This window comes from Peromyscus californicus, unplaced genomic scaffold (genome assembly GCF_007827085.1).
Source record: "Peromyscus californicus insignis strain IS unplaced genomic scaffold, ASM782708v3 Scaffold_4__1_contigs__length_199733344, whole genome shotgun sequence".
In the NCBI taxonomy this organism is placed as follows: Eukaryota; Metazoa; Chordata; class Mammalia; order Rodentia; family Cricetidae; genus Peromyscus; species Peromyscus californicus.
The window spans coordinates 22,051,420-22,068,480 of record NW_026294562.1 but is presented as its reverse complement, the minus strand read 5'-3'; the positions used below and the strand labels follow the sequence as shown (position 1 = coordinate 22,068,480).

The window sequence follows — 17,061 nt, the reverse complement described above, 5'->3', positions numbered from 1 at the left end:
ACCCTTAGCACTGTAGCTTAGCCACCGAACATCTGCCCACTCCCGGGTAATAGAGAAATTCTAAAAATAATCAGCATTAGCTAAGGGATAAGGGGCTTAGATTACTCAAGATAACACTGAAAACCATCTGGTTCTAGAACCAAAATCTCCATCTTACAGTCTCCAGTTCTTTCTAACCCTCATGACCTCGTCCCTATTGTCCTTAACGCAGTTGCTCACCTTCCTAGGTAATCATGTGGAGGGGAGGCCAAGGTCTTGTTGGCAGCATCCTGTGTACACTCACTATTTGATAAGCACAAAAGTAACCTTTACCTTCCACAGTTGCCAAATATCAAGCAGAGAGATAAAAATAGACCATGCTGGCCCATGCTCACTGTCACTGTCCCCCATGGCCACATTCCTATCCTTTTGCTAGAACTGGTGTGTGGAAGAAGTAAACAGAGCAGTGTGGGAGCTCAAGGCCAGCTGATAGGGCATCTGTCCAGGATATAAGCTTTGTGCATGGGACTCACACCAGCTGCACTAGAGGCCTAGTTCAGTTCCAAGCTCGGCTAAGTGGGCAACTTGCCATATGACACTGACCAATCAAGTAACCTCTTGGCCTCAGTTTGCTCATCTGTGATGTCACAGTGCTACGGTATCTAAAGGGATTTATGAGTGCCACATTCAATTCTGCAAGGTGCCAGCAGGGTCTTCCTTTTCCAGCAGAAGTAAATGTAAGCAATTGAGAAAACCTCGTTGCTCCTACTTTGAAGGTATGAAATGGCTGTGCTTTCATAGGATATCACACAGACAATGGTACCAATATTTCAGTCACCAGCACTGGAGTGATCCTCTGACTGTTCCTGTCCACAGACCTGTCTGGGAACCATGAAGGTCTTGCTTTCCAGGGTGGTCCATAGCAAACCACAACGGCCTGCCTGGCAAACTTTCTGAAACTCTGCAACCTTATTCTCCTAGCCCATCCCCAGAGCTCCTGAATCTGAATTGCAAGTTAACTAGACTTTTATGATCCAACACACAGTAGAGGCAGAAAGGTCCTGAGCAGGGGACCATATACCTCTTTCAGTCCTTCCGGTTTCCTGAGTCAAATCCCTGAATCCCTAACTGAGGGTAAGTGATGCCCTGAACACACTGGCATGAAAACTCAAGAAAGAGTGGAAAAGGGACTGTGCTGTTCACAACCACCAGAACCAGGCCAGAGGCTCAGTGCCTGTTTGTCCCTACTGGCAGGAGGCTGGCTAGGGGAGAGAGGATCATTTCCAAACTGTGCCCTGTGACAGTCTAGACAGGAAAAAAAAAAATGAAACATTTTTTAAGGATGACCAAACTAGAATTTCAGATCTAGAGTAAAGTTATCACCCCTTGGGAAATTTTGTAATAGTTAAGGAACTGTTCTGCGAGAAGAAGCAAAGATGCCAGGCTGGCTACATTCCAAAGCAGTACCAAAAATATTTGCTCCGAACCCTACTGATGGACAGTCTCTTTCACTCTCCCCCACCTTTTCTGCCCCACCTGGGATGAACCCATGGTTTCTCTCTTTATGGGAAACCACTAGTTAATTTTATATATATATATAATCCCCCTGTAGCATCATTACTCACATGCTTTTCTGAAGGACAATTCTAATATTTGAGCCCCAAAGAAGGACTTGGTCAGGGGAAAAGCAAGAACCAAAAGTCCTTTTTGATGAATAAGAAAATTTCACTTATTCAAGAAAGAAACAAAGAGGGGACTGAGGCATTTTTGGTGCCTGAAAACGTCCCTGTAGGTGTTGTCAGAGGGACCTGGCAAAAGCAGCTGACATTAAGCTTGGCATTTCCCAAACACCAAGTTGCCTTGGGAATAAATCCCGTTTTTTAAGAAACTGTCTTCCTTTCTGGGAACCAACTTGCTTTTTAGAATAATGAGTCATGAAGAAGTCCACAGAGAAGCTTTTGCTTTTTTCTGCATTTTCCTTTGTTCTGCATGACAGACACTGGCAAAGAGAGCCGCTGCCAGGGAGGGAGGCAAGGCTAGAGGGAGAATGGACGCTCAGACGCGGGACCCTTCTGTTCTCTGGAAGAACACTGGGGCCACACAGTGAAGGGAAAAAAAAAAAAAAAAACTGACACCACCAGAGCAACCATTTAAGATTTGAGTGAACATATTTTAAGCGAGAGAAAATGTTTTATGCATCGACTTTTCCAGTTAGAAGTAGGAAAGAGAACGCTCGCTTCAGTATGAAAAGCAATGGAAATTAGATTTTAGCCCCATCGTCTCTAAGGGAGGGGCAGGAAGGGGAGGAGACGATGAAGTGGGTGATGAAGGTGACAAGGAAAGAGGGTGTGGAACCAAGCTTTGCTGCAGACAGTCCCCAGCCCTACACTATTCCCTGAGTGCAGTGCAGAAGAGCCCTCTCCAGGGAGACGGCCTGAAAATGTCCCGTTTCATGCTGCAAAAGGACTTTTATAAACACAAAGTTTAGGCCTCTATGCAACTCCAAAATGGAAAAGTTGGGATTTAGAACCATTGCCTGAATTTTAAAGCAGAAAGGTAAAACTATATAATGACTACTTCAAAGCTCTTGGGTTTTATCTGCCCTGAGGCCCCTTCAGAGCTGCAGCAGGACCAAATGGAACAGCCAGAGAAACGATAGGAACCAATCAGAATCCCTAAGCAGAGCTATCTGGGCCATGTGAATGGAATCAGTGCAAACAGACATATGAGTCTCCATCACAGAGGATGCCACTGAACAGCCATTTACCACAGAATCTGCTGTGAGAAGAGGACTAGCCAATAACTAGGAGACGATCCAGAACCCTCTGTTACAAAGCCACAAAAACATGCTTTACATCATAGACAATCACCTATTCAGTGTTTCCTTTTTGGAAATTTGGTATTCAAAACTGCACTTTCTAGAAACTTACTACTTTGAACACGTCAGTCATTTATGACAGCACTTAAAAGAACATGTTATAGCCACATGTTTGAGGCACAACACCATTACAAATCATACGATGAAGAACCAAGAGACACAAACTCTCATTTTTGTACATTAACTGTCTGCAGATAAACACAAAAGACCAAGGTCTAGCCATGACCCTGAACTAGCCCAGCTTTATAGACACCTGATATCATTCCAGATCAGGGGCCTCTGTCTCCCTGCTAAGATTGATCGATCTTGTGGGTCCTACAAGGAAGCTGGGGCTGATGGCCTGGGGCAGGGTTGGGGAGCGCTGCTGACTGCAGCTCCCTGCATGAGGCTGCCTTACCTCGATTGTGCTGTAGGAGCACAATGGTGGGGTTGACGATTGTGGTGGAGGGGTAGGCAGATGATGGTTTGCTTGTTGGAAGGAAGGCTTGGGAATCAGTTTCAATATGGGAAGAAGAAACTTCATTTAGTAAAGGACTGCCCTGAAAAACAAAACATTAGAAAGAAGTGTGAACACAAGATATCTAGAATTAAGACTCTGTAAGAAGAAGGAATGGAAATCTCTACAAAGATGTTAATTATTAACAATAATGTAGCCAATGAGTCGATTCCAGTTAGAAGTTTTATCTGGAAATTTATTCTCCTTGTTGGTATTAGTAAGGGGGAAGGGAAGGAAGGTAAGCAAATGTTGCTGAAAGTCTCAGTATCATCCATTATTTTCACCTAGTAATAGTTGTGTATCGATCTGGTTACTAAAAAGCAAATTCAAACCAAAACAGAATAACATGCAAAACTCATGCAATTCCAAATGCGATCCAAGAATGAGAGCTGGTTAAGTGGGAAAAGTCAGGAAGTTTAGGCACCCTACAGAGAGGTATCAGACAAATTACTGAGATAAGAACAAAGAGGAACCCGATTGTAGTGGTTCTCAGGAAAGGTACTCTGAACTGCACAATCACTGAGCAAATTCAGCAGCTTTGGCTTCTGAGATCTGAGCAGGATCCTGCTCTGCTGGGACGTTTCTTCACTCCAGTGTCAGAACAACAAACGTCCTTTGAACCAAGCCATGGAAGAATCTTAACTTTAAAAACCTGAGACGGCCACCAGAAATATCAACAAATTACTAATACTTTTATAATCTGATGATAGGGATAATGCCAGCCTTTTGTTTCCTCCACCACACTTAAAGGTCCTGCAAAGTTTTTCTCTTATATCCTTAAAGCAAAGATGGCAATCCTCACGCCTCAGTTCTGAGGACTGAACTTAGGGCTGAACCCGTGCTAGGCAAACACTCTATATCCTCAGCCCCAGGGTGGCATTCTTTTTCTTTTGTTAAAGACAGGGTCTCATTATATAGGCCAGGCTAGCTTGAAATTCCCTATGTAGATCAGGCTGGCCTCAAACTCAGAGATCCACTTGCCTTTGGGCATGCACCACTATGCTTGGCAAGATGGCATTCTTAAAGGCCTTTAAGAACAAGATTTGGGTAGCTATCTTTGAAAAAATTATGCCCAGAGACAGCTACCTGCAAGACAAGGACCACATGTCTTCTCTCTTCTGACACCATTCAAAACAATGCCCTGCAAATGGCAGGTGTTCAGAAAAATACTATGTAAGTGACAGGAGCTATCTACCAGCAAGGGAGTGTGTGGGCTACGCTTTGTGGCAATAGAATGCACACTCATAGGGAGAAGTGTGGGTTTCAGAACCCTGGACAGCTCTTGATGCACAGTAGGGACTTTGCCACCAATGCCTTGGTTGGGCTTTCTTTTCGATATTCCCTGGATACCCACTTTTATGAGCTCAATTTTGAGAATAAGATCTTTTTCCAAGGCTTGGGTTTGTTTTTTTTTAATCAACTTATGACCTGGATGCCACACACGGGGCATCCAGAGGGTGAATCAAGCAGTCTGCTTTTAGTCTTACTCTGTTACCAATACGCAAACCCAGAGATAAACAAATGCTCAACAGCAGGGTATACACTAGGATGGCTTACAGAGACATCTGAGTGCACTCTGCTAAGACTTGCTCTACTTGCCACACAGAGAAGCACACTGGCAAGATATCAGTACATCCTAAAGCAGAGACTGCCTTCAAATTCACCTGGTGGTTCAGCTAAGGAGGAGCAGAATACATCAGTCTACAGCAGAGACGAGCCCCAAAGCTCAAGTAGAAGAGCCAAACTCATCGTTACATCTGACCTGGTCCTGGTCTAACTACCTTGGGCTGCATCTGGTGATTTGAGAAGAGGTCCAGTCCATGACATAACAGTTCCCAGCTTCCATGTGCCTGACACCTCATTACAGTTTCCCTACTGAGCCAAACTTCCTTCCTGTTCCCTAACTTGATTCACCTTAACAAGCCATTTAAGCTAGTTTCGTGAGCACACTTCTTCCAACAAAGGATGCTTGTAAACGTTTAGTTTGGTCAGCAAATACTTGGCTGACTGTACATCGATAGTGGTGTTTATGGCCCCAACATCAAAACCCCTTGGATACTTGCAACTAAGTAAGAGGTCCTGGCCCCAGCCCCTTCCCAGACACACTCAATCAAATTCATGATATATAAACCAGACTTCTCTAGCCTTGAGAGCGGATGTACTCTATCCCTCCTCCAGATCATTTAAGAGCAGACGCCCTGGCTTGTTGCAAGTGTACCTGTGAAACCTAGTTGCTTAGAACATGGCAGGGATGAAGCCATCACTAACTAACCAGTTACTTTAACTTTTTCATTCACAAGGGAAAGTCCTCAGCAAAGCAGCTAACAGTAACCAGATACTTCACTTATGCTGAGCTAAACTATGAGTTTCTATCATGGGAACTGTTACCATTCAACCCCAGTGAAGTCTATAGCCTGTGAATGTCCTCATATTATGACTTATGAGGACACTCATTCAGATTCTCTCATCCTGGGAAGGATACATACTGTGCCAGAAGCAGCTTGGTTTTCTGTGAAGAGACTCACACTGAACAATCAAGACCTTTTAACTTCCCACAATTACTGATATACAAGTTTGCCACCAAAACCACAGTGGCCTCCTACTCAGAGGGCCTAGCAATTATCTGTCTTGTGAGAAGGTCTTGACACACAGGTTGTCAGATCCATTTACACAATTAAACCTCTCCCCACCCACCACCCACCCTATGTCTGCACTTCTGTTAAAAAGAGAGATCACTTAGGAAATCAGCCAAAGAGTGAAACTTTTCCTCTCCTCACAACCTCTCTGCTCCCTCATTCCCTAGCATCACACCTGCCTGTGGCTTCCCACAGGACCCTGCAGCTTTCCTCAGCCTTCAGGGCTATATCTGCTGGGCCTATGAAGACCAGGACCAGGCAAGGGACAGGCCACGGGTGCTTCTCAAAGGGAAGACAAAGTTCCAGCAGGAAGACGTGCATTTGCAATAAAGCAGAGAAGAGAAGGTCCTTGGGAGTCAAGAGCAGCCACAGGTGGCCCACAGGATGCACATGGGAGGCATGCACTCGGGACAGCAAACACAGGTCCAGCCATCGCACAAGCACAGTAGCCCAGGCCTCCTCAGAACTTAGTACTTCAGTGAAAAAGGGAGGGTTTTACTGCCGGGAGCAGACATTCAGGAAGCTGTGGGGAAGGGGGTCCAGCAAGCTTACGGTACTTGAGACAGCTCCCGGGAGGTCAGGCTCCAAGCCTCTGTGGAGGTCCTCCGGTATGGGAGGGACCAGCGGAGGTGGTGGTGAGGGTGGTGGCCTCTGGCTAGCAGGGGGGAGGGAGCCACAAGCACTGGCTGGCTGGCTGTGGTGGGGCCGCCTCTGCAGATGAGGGGGAATGAAATCATCTAGTGTCGGGAAGGTCAGAGGTGAGGCAGCAGGGGTGGTCGCCGGGGTAGTGTGGACGCAGCCAAGTGGCCCCAGAGATGCTGGAGTTCTGGCAGTGCCTTCTTGCCCTCTGTCAGTATTAACCAGGTAGAGAGGGACAACTATTACCTCAGACAGGGCTGGGCTGGAGGAGGTGGCATCCTGTGGGAAATAAGGGGTCGTTACGCAAAGGGGACTGCAGAGACGCAGGAATTCCACATTTAAACAGTTGCTCATGGACATGCAGTGATGCACTTTGAGAAATATTTAATCAGTGCCCTTTCCTCAGAGTACATGAGACAGTCAGTGCTAGCCAGTGCTAGCCAGCTGGCCTCCTGACACTCTATGACACAGAGGGAGCCCCATCCAAGTTCACTTTCCACCATCTATTTTTGAATCCTTTTAACACTTTATGAGAGAGAAAGAGAGCAAACAACAGAATATGCAGGCAGGCAAGCAGGCAGCGTCTAACTCCACTAAACTGCCACAGAGCCTGCAAACTTGGGAGTAAATACAGCTTCTTTAGCACCTTGTCATAGGATATAAACACTCTATCTCACCACATTATTAGTTCCACGCTCTGGCATACTGAGACATTTACAGACAAGAGACAGGGAGACAGAAGAGGCTATGCTGGGAGGTTTAGAGAGAAGAATGCAGGATTCAAGCACTGCACACGAACGAGGAGAGGGACGGTAGGGAAGCCCAGAGAGAACAAGTGAGCCACTTGAGCTGGTTTTGAAAGAGACAGCGTAGAAGACACACAAACATTCCTGGTTTCTTGCCTTGGCTGGACAACACGGCTGCAAAAGGTAAGTTTCTTTGTTCTTCTGGTTTTCGGGATCAGAGGTAACCGGGGGGCCTAGCACAGGAGGCCTCACTGCATCTGGGAACAAGGCCCATGTCCCCAGTGTGGGATTCTCACCAAGGTTACCAGCATCTTTGCGGTGGTCAAAGAATAGCTTGGGAGGGTCAGGAGGAGGAGCAGGGGGTGGTTTTCCTGTGCTGGTTGTGGTTGTGCCAGGGACAAGGCTGGGAGCTGGTGCCTGGGTGCCTGCAGCCTCCCAGGGAGTGTCTTTGGCTGAGTCACGTGCAACAGGAGGGTAGTTTTCCAATGTTGCCCAGCAAATGTTATTGGATAAACACGGGACATATAAGCTGCTGATCTTTTTATTCCCTGTGGCCTCATGACGTGGGTTAGAGCTCACATTCTTACTGTACACTAATCTGGAGGCTGCATAGTGTTGCTGGGGTCGGGAGGAAGCATCGAGGACCATGGACCCCAAAAGCAATGAACCAGGACACGCTGCACCTTTGGGAGCCAGTCTAGCTGCCAGGGGAACAGAGATGGGTGGAGGCAGTGAGGGGTTCTGCTGGATGGGGGTGCTGGGCAGGATGTAAGGCTTTGGTGAGCTCATGTAGAGGGAGTCCTTGTAGGTGCTGTGGACAGCGGGGAGCTGCCATGCAAAGCGGTCCTTCTGAGGGAAAGGAAGGCGTGGGGGAGACAGAGCCTTTAGTAGTGGTTTCAAGACATGACATCAGAACAGAGGAAAAGAGGAGGGGAGATGGAGAGAAGGATCATTAGAAACAGCGGCACGGCATGATGAAAGACAAAACAACTCTTGAGACTTTGAAGCCAATCCTGCTGGTGCCCACAGCTGTCGGCTGTCCCGGCAGCTCGGAGGGCTGACTCACACTTACCTGCAGGGCTGGCCTGACTCCCAAGCCAGGGAGGCCCAGCCAGCTCCAACACCACTGTTTGTCTGGCTGCATCTTTATTGATACCCTGACTCAAGGGCCCCTCTGCCAGGGGATGAAGCCCCAGAGTTGAGTCCTCCTTCCTTCCCAACCCTCTTCTCAAGACTCTTAGTGAAGCCTTTAGTTTTAAAATTCATTAGACTTGTCTGAGTTACTTTAATGCTTTCCCTGTAGAAAAAGGAGAAATGGAAAGCCCTCCTGGATGTGTGCTCACAGGAGGCAGAGGTCTTCCGTGAGCCCCCGGTTCAGCTCTCTCAATTCTTTTTTTTTTTTCCCTAAGATTTATTTATTTATTATGGAAGCAGTGTTTTGCCTGCCTGCCTGCCTGCACACCAGAAAAGGGCACCAGATCTCATTATAGATGGCTGTGGTTGCTGGGAATTGAACTCAGGACCTCTGGAAGAGCAGCCCGTGCTCTTAACCTCTGAGCCATCTCTCCAGCCCTCAGCTCTCTCAATTCGACAAGCACACAAAGTTCACTAATGGGAGGAGGACATTTAAGAATGAGTCCATATGTGCTCTTTTCTCAGAAGAAATAATTTGATAAAATTAATCACTGAAAACGTAGCTGAGAAGGTAGCTCGGTTTGCCCAGCACATATAAGGCTCTGAGTTAAATCCCCAGAACTGTAGTAAAAGGGCATGGGAGACAGTCAAGAGATCAAAAGCATATGGTCTCCTACTTCTGGAGGCACAGGGTCAAAAGCCTGAGCTATTCGACATGTCATTAGCCTATGGGGTTGGGCTGAGTCTAGTTTATTCAGCCAGTCCACCACCATGCACAGGAAATCATTTCTATGCTTGGGTGATCAACTTTAGCCACAGTGTGAGAACAAAGCTCTGGTAACAGGCTCAGAATTACAGTTAAAATTCATACCTCCCCCCTCTCCACTCAACAGCTTTCTCCCATGGGTCTCAGTGGGCAGAGGGACAGGAGGAAGGGTGGTCCTCCAGCCTGATCCTCCTCAGCCAACCTGTGGCTCACCTGGGAACTAGACTCCCAGTGTCCCGAGACTTTGCTCACTGGCCCCGATCCTCAGATTTCAGCATGAGAACAAAATCAGAACCCTCCTCTAATTGCACACATGTAAAAGACTAGAAGTTGGTGACTATATGGCAGATGTGTCAAAAACTAGGAAGGGGCCGGGAAGATGGCTCCATGAGTAAGCTCACTTGCTGTGCAAGCACGACAACCTGAGTTCGAATCCCCAGGACCAAAATAAAGAGCTTGGCATGCCTGCACATTCCTGTAACCCTAACCATGTGGTGGCAGAGACAGGTGGATCCCAGAGCTCACTGGCCGGCTGGCCTGGTTAAAATGGCAAGCTTGTGATTCAGTGAAAAGCCCTGTCTCAAGGGAGAAAGACAGACAACCTAACATCCTTCTTTTGTCTTTGTGTGTGTACACACAGATGAGCACATCTGTATGTGCACATGCATGTGACACACACACTGACTATATTGAGGCCAATTCTCATTTTATTTTATATTTTGTAGAAGATATGTGGGAAAGGGGGAAAACATTAAAAAGGGGATTAGGTGAGAAAATGAAAACAGTCTTTATGACTCTGGATTGGACTATCATTCAGACATAATATACAGCCTACACCTTAAACACAAGTTTGATAGGACAGACAGTCTGGGTGGAGAGGCAACTATTTGGGTATTCTCAGTTAAGCAGATCCGTGCCTTGTCCCAGTGCACTCACAACAGTGCCAATGGAGCGTGGCCATTTATACCAGCTCCAAATCCACAACAAAGAGGCCCTCTGGTGTAGAACAAAAGCAAAAACTGTCACATTAGCTATTCGGTTTGATGAACTCAGACTGAGTGCTGGAACACTTTGCAGTCTAGCTTACACTCTCCAGAACAGCGACTGAACTAGCTCCCACCACTGGGACTGTCAAGTGAGGACAGGGCTGACGAGAAGCAAGCAGAAAATCACTCTGATCTGGGCTCACATTTACTCTGACTTTGCACTGTCGTATCGTGCATGGTATTTCTTTTGTCCAAAGATAGAAATCTGTTTCTATGAGTTTTAAACTTAATTCAGCCATGGCCATGTATGGTACTGCATGACATCAGGCACAAGCCCTCCTAGAGTTGTGACCTTAGAGAGAGGACACTTCCCCAGGGTGTCCACAATGCACACAGAGTCAAAGGACTTCCTGTCCCTGTGCTTCTTTGAACTCTAAAGAAGGAGGGAGTTAGTCTGAGCAAGTATACAAAGGAGCAGCTTTTTGCTTCATTCTAAGTACTGCAGCCTAACCTGCCCACTGACCACTAATGAAATTCTACTTATCTTAGAAGGCAGGTCTATGGGACAGGAAGGCTATTTGGTTTATACAGTTTCCAGAAACTGCCAAGCCTCATCTCTACTGGGACTACCATGCTGCTGATGACATCACAAAAAGAGAACTGTGGTTCCCTGGCCCTGGGAACAGAGGGAGCAAGCCCAGGTGGGCAGGACATAGGATTCCCACCTAGCCCATCCACGTCCTGTATCCCAACTCAGTCCTTAAGGGGAGATGTTCTGCCAACAAATCCATAAATTCCATGGGGCTGGAACAAAGCCAAGAAGTCGCCCAGCCTGCCTTGCCTTTATTGAAGCCCATGTGTAATTATAGCAAGCACTACATAGCTAAGAAGTCGTGTTTACTTTCAGAAAATAAATCTGCAAAGTAATACAGGACATAAAGTTCTTGACATTCAAATGACAAATCTTACATTGACTGTGCAGAATAAAATTCCTGCATCAGCTATGTGCCATTCTTCCTGAAGACAGCCCAGGAAATGTGAAGGTGAGTAACAAACAGATCAAAACATGTGCTCACAGAGATATCACAGGATACTCAACCTTATTATACTGTTTCCCTTATGAACTCCTGGAGGGTAATGTTCAGCACACCGGTCTGAACACAAGCGCCTAATAAAGTTGTGTTAAATACATGTATTTTCAAAGGACTCATCTTTATCTCCCATGTGATATTTATTTAGTTACATGGAAAGTGAGTCCTGGGCCTTGTACATACTAGGCAAGTTTTTCACCCCTGAAATACAACCCTACACTGGACCATGCTTTTTTGTGTGTGTTCACAAAACCATGAGGCATCGGAGGGTTAGTCTGCTGGCTAAGTCACTGACGGTGAAAGAGAGTGTACGTCAACGTCTTCTTCGACTTGATCCTGATCGTGTTCTCATCCAGGCAGAGCAATAGTATCCACCCTTGAGCCAGCTGCGAAGGAAGTGCTGCTGCCACAGACGGCACATTACATACTCAGAACGCTTTCAGAAATGGGAAAATTCTGGCAAGTCATTTCACAGACAACTGACCTCTGGGAGGCCAGGCATATCCATAGCTCCTGGCTCCGACCACGGCCTAGGTGTACAAGGCTGAAAGTGGAGAGCTAAGTCAGGGCAGGAGGCAGAAAGGCTTTATGGTGCAGCTCACCAACAAGACAGATGAGGGACAAACTGCAGACCAGGGAGACAGTTCTGCACAGAGGGAAGATGCCATCTGACTTCCCTGTATGTTCTAGGAACACCAGGAGGAAGCACCAGGGCTTGTACCACCCAGGGATCTTCTGAACAGCAGCACCTCCTATAAGGAAGATGGCTCCATTCCATGTAAGTGGCTCCTCCTTATACAACATCCTTCACATACCACTGGAATGTTAGGATCTATTCCTTTTAACAAAATAGCAAAGTAGCCGGGTGGTGGTGGCGCACGCCTTTAATCCCAGCACTCGGGAGGCAGAGGCAGGCGGATCTCTGTGAGTTCGAGGCCAGCCTGGGCTAACAAGTGAGTCCCAGGAAAGGCGCAAAGCTACACAGAGAAACCCTGTCTCGAAAAACCAAAAAAAAAAAAAAAAAAAAATAGCAAAGTATAGAGAGGAGAAGGGAGAAAGGATAGAAAACCACCCAGCAGCAACAACCAAAGCAAAGTCATCCCTACTCCAAACTGTAATAGCTGTAGAGGGCTCCCATGCAAGTATTAGCCATGCCTAACCCTGCTTAGCTTCCAAGATCACATGAGATTGTGTGGGTCCAGAGTGGTATGGCTGTAGATGAGGGATTTTCTACTGCAGAGCAGAGCTGGACTGTGAAGCCAGCCTGTGCTGCCATTGTGATTTCTGTCTTCAGGACTTTGGGCTACTGGGTTTATGGTCTGGTCACAAATATCTGATGTTCATCTGTGATGACAGTGTTCAAAGTCTCAGCTTTAGAAGTTAATGGAGTAAACACCAGAGGCACTCCTCTGATTATGCTCTGAAGAATTCCTTAAAAATAAGCTCAGACGTTCTCCTACCTGTCCAAGGCTAAATGAATTCTTTCTTTTACATATTAAGCCTAGAAAACAGCAGGCCTATTTCTAACATCCACAAAGACCAAACTCATCCCATATTCCTGCTCCCTTTGAACCCAACTCTCCTCCTAAGAAAGCTATTTCAGGGATGACCAAAGACTGGACTCCCACTCCACAGTCCAGCTGGGCTAGCAGGAAGTCACGAGTTTGGGCTGCTCAACTTGAGAACAGGCACCACTAACAAGTTCCCACCCCATCTGTGGGCACACACCTACCTGGGGCTTGTCAGCAGAAAGGCTGGGATGCACACTTCTATAGCCCTTGGCAGCAAGTGGGGAGGGCTGGGCATTACCATTGGCATCGGCACTGGAAGAAAGTCTCCACTCATCTGAGACAAAAACCAAAAACAAATCCCCATCAGTCACAGGTAACACCTGCTGGCTTTCCTCTCATTCAAGGATCCCTGGTGCCTCAAGGCATAGCAGATAAGAATGCAAGAAAAGCCATACCTGCTGAAGAGTCCTCTGGCTCCAGGCCTGTGCGAGGAGCAAGAAGGATGAAAAGAAAAAGGGAAAAAACAGAAACGGTTAAGTTTGCGGGAAGCAAGCATGAGACACACTGAGCGATGAAAATCAGCAGCCCTTGTCTGACACAAAACACCCTCAGTCACAACGGCCCCATTACCATAGGAACCCACTTGAAACCATGATGTGTTCACAGGCGCTGACCTTTGAGAACACAAGGCTACATTCACAGGGATGAAGAAACAATTGTTCCTTGACATTCTTACTTTACAGACTGAAAGGCAACAGAACTCTCTGCTGCCCAGTCCTTCTCAGTCTCATTCCCCTTCCCAAAGCTGGCTGTAGGCTCAGCATGACTGCACCTTAGCAGGCTGGGTTAATTAATGGACCCCAGCAGTAGAACATGACCGAAGCCTCAATAGCATGGTTTTGTTTTAGGGGGTCTGTTTGTTTGTTTGTTGATCCCTGTCTCCATCCCATTAAACAAGGCACAAAAGCATGTACAATATGTGCTGGAGAGATGGCTCAGCAGTTAAGAGGGCTTTGCTACATAATCATGAGGAGCAGAGTTCAGATCCCAGTACCCACATAGCAAGCCAGGAATCCCACGAATGCCTGCAACTCCAGCTCCAAGGGATCTGAAGCCCTCTTCTGGCCTCCGCCAAAAGGTGGGGTGGAGGTATTAGGGAGCATACACAAATAAATAAATCTAATAAAAAATTTTTAGAAGAAAATTCCACACCTGATTTGATTTCACATGACAGATCAGAGTCCAAATGCAGGTGTGCTAAAAGTATAATAGGCTACATGTATGAAGTTGTGTGAAACACAAATGAATCTCATGTTTAGGCTTGGGTTCCTTCTATAACGTATTCCATTATTTATAATGCAAACACTCTAAAATCTAAGGGAAAAAGATCTGAAATACTTCTGATCTCAAGCACTTCAAATAAGACCCAGTGACTCTGTGACTGTGTACCCACATCAAGGAACAGCCACAGATAGTCCATAAATGAATGAGCTGTGCTTCCCAACACTCTTATTTATGAACATCAAATTTTGAATTTTAAAGGCTTTCACGTGGTATATAATATCACTCTTCTTTGCATTTTTCTATCCACCATTTAAAATATAAAAGCCACTCTTGGCCAACAAGCTGGATTTCGCTCATGGCCAGTGTGGCCACCCCACTCCTACACTCCTTTAACGTCCTGTCCCTCAGTTTCCTGAGAAGCCTTGTATCCTCACTCCTGTAGAGACAATCAGGGGACTCATTGTCCTTAGAGTCCAAGTCCCCACTTCAGTGCGTGTCTCTAAGACCATGAGTAGACTTTCCAGACGACAAGTTGAGATGTGCAAACATTTATTCAGCACCTTTCAGGTGCCAGACATGGTTACACTTTACACCTATTTAGTATTTAATTTAATTAAATGCTTACTGTACTTCATGGATGAGAAAACAGAGAGGCCAAATGCTTTGCCCAGATCAGAAAGCCTCACACAGGAAGGGAAAGGCAGTACAGTACCCCAGCCACCACCCACACTGCCAACTATACCAGTAGCCTGGGAGAAGCTGGAGGCCAGTAGGTGTCAGAGCAAAAGGCAAGGCAGGTGGCCTACCTCCCAGAATAGCATGTTCTACCTGCATCAATCAGGGAGAAGTGTCGGTAAACTCAGATTGATGAGACTTACTCCAGTATTTATGATCCAGTAAGAGAGATGGGGGCTTAAGAGTTTGCATTTCTAACAGTTCCCAGCGATGCTGATGCTGGCAGTTAACAACCTAACTCTAACTGACAACTAGTAAAAGGCACACTCAAAAATACCTTATTTTGCCGGGCGGTGGTGGCGCACGCCTTTAATCCCAGCACTCGGGAGGCAGAGGCAGGTGGGATCTCCGTGAGTTCGAGGCCAGCCTAGTCTACAAAGCGAGTTCCAGGAAGGGCGCAAAACTACACAGAGAAACCCTGTCTCGAAAAACCAAAAAAAAAAAAAAAAAAAAAAAAAAAAAAAAAAAAAAAAGGAGCCAGACTTTCTCTCTTTACATTCCTGCATCTTCTCTCCCCCACCTCAGCATTTACCACCACTACGTGGAACTATTGCGATGCTCCCATATGTTTTGTGTCCTTAGTCGTAGCTCCAAGGTTTCTGTAGGAGAAAAGAATTTTCTGGTAAAAGAATTTTCTGGTCTCTGTGGACCCAAGAAGACTGTGCTCTTCAGCCTGTCCTTCCTAGTTATTTGTTTTTGACTCACATTTTCTTCGGCTTTCTCCTGGTTTATTTATTTTAAAAAAAAAAAAATACCTTATTTTGAGACACCCCTCAAGGCTCAGGGATTATCTCATAAGAAGAAGCAGAAAGACCGTAAGAGCCAGAGGTAGTGGATGGTCACAACAAAACTGTTTTCCCGACTAACAGGGTAAATGCATGTATGAACTCACAGCAATTCTAATAGCATTCAGAAGACTTGCAGTAAGCTAAAGCCAGAGAAAATTTGAGTTCCGAGTAGGAGAGGGGTAGCTGAGGAGCTAGTTAGCTTTCTTTGAGGGTGTGACCTTTGCGAGGCTGACCACCACAGTCCATGGCAGGCCCCATACCCAAAACTATTTAAGCAGCACAAGCGACCAGATGAGGGTTGTTTTGGTTTTTTTTTTTTTTTTTTTAAAAGCACAACGTTGAGTGGGTAGGGAGGTAAAAGTGGATCATCAAGGAGTTGGAAGGTGAACATAATCAAAATGCATTGTATGATATTCTCAAAGAATTAATACAAATATTACTTCTAAAATATTATTATTTAGGGGAAAACAACTTATTGCCATACCCCCAAAATCCAGAATTTAAAGGTGACTCAGTTATATACTCTTGTATAGGTTGCCTATTACGTCTCTGCCACTCCCTTATAGACAGTTCATAGTTATCTATTTTCTCCAACAGTTGCATGTTAAACTCACAGGGCATGTGTTTCACACATGCTACTATTACTGCACTGTACTGGCTGTGTAACTGGAGCAAGTCTTTGACCACACCAAATTTCACAGTTTTCAATCTGTAAACTATATCCCTTCCCCGTGACCTCTCAAAGTTGTCAAGGAATCTGACATCAGGCATGTGAAGGTGGCCACATTTAATACTCACTGCTAGTTAGGTGCCAGGCCCAGAGAACTTCATGTACCTGGCAGGCCCTAGAACACAGGTGACATTCTGTGACAATGGCCCGTCATTCTCTTCACTCTATCACTTTTAATGCCCCTTCTTTGGCAAGTTGCTATTTCTAGACACACCTCACTGAGCCACTTTTCAAATGCATTAAGCCCAAACAGCAATAGGCTTCAAGTGAGGGGCTCCTTGGTGATGGAGGTAAATGCAGCACATAGACTCACGGACACATTATTTTGCCTACTTTTGGGCTTCCTGTTGGGTTGGTTCTATTCAAGTCACATTGAAAAACAGACATGTCATGAAAATTGAGGAGTGACCGTTCTTCTAAACCTATAGGCATCAGAAGGAAGCCATCCTCATGCAGTAAGATCACTTCCTGTGAGCTCAATCTTCTGCCTTGTTGACTAAGCATCCTCATCTGCAAAACAGACATGGACTCTTTTATGAGTCACAGGACGAAATGAAAATATATGGTGGGAAAGATGGTTCAGTGCTTAAGAGCATTTGTTGCTCTTGCAGAGGACCAAGGTTCAAGTCCCAACTCGTCAGTTTTCTTTAAGGGTGTGAACC

General features: G+C 46.0%; 1 protein-coding gene across 1 annotated transcript in view; it reads right to left on the bottom strand.

Annotated features, from left to right (window-relative positions):
• Positions 1–17,061, bottom strand: part of Sorbs1 (sorbin and SH3 domain containing 1) — a 258,428-nt gene that overhangs the window by 106,716 nt on the left and 134,651 nt on the right. The window contains exons 7-9 of the mRNA XM_052761714.1: positions 13,318–13,344; positions 13,084–13,196; positions 3,255–3,396 (exon numbers count right to left, since the gene is read on the bottom strand). Coding sequence (XP_052617674.1) covers positions 3,255–3,396; positions 13,084–13,196; positions 13,318–13,344 — 282 coding nt within the window. The remainder of the gene's footprint in view (positions 1–3,254; positions 3,397–13,083; positions 13,197–13,317; positions 13,345–17,061) is intronic.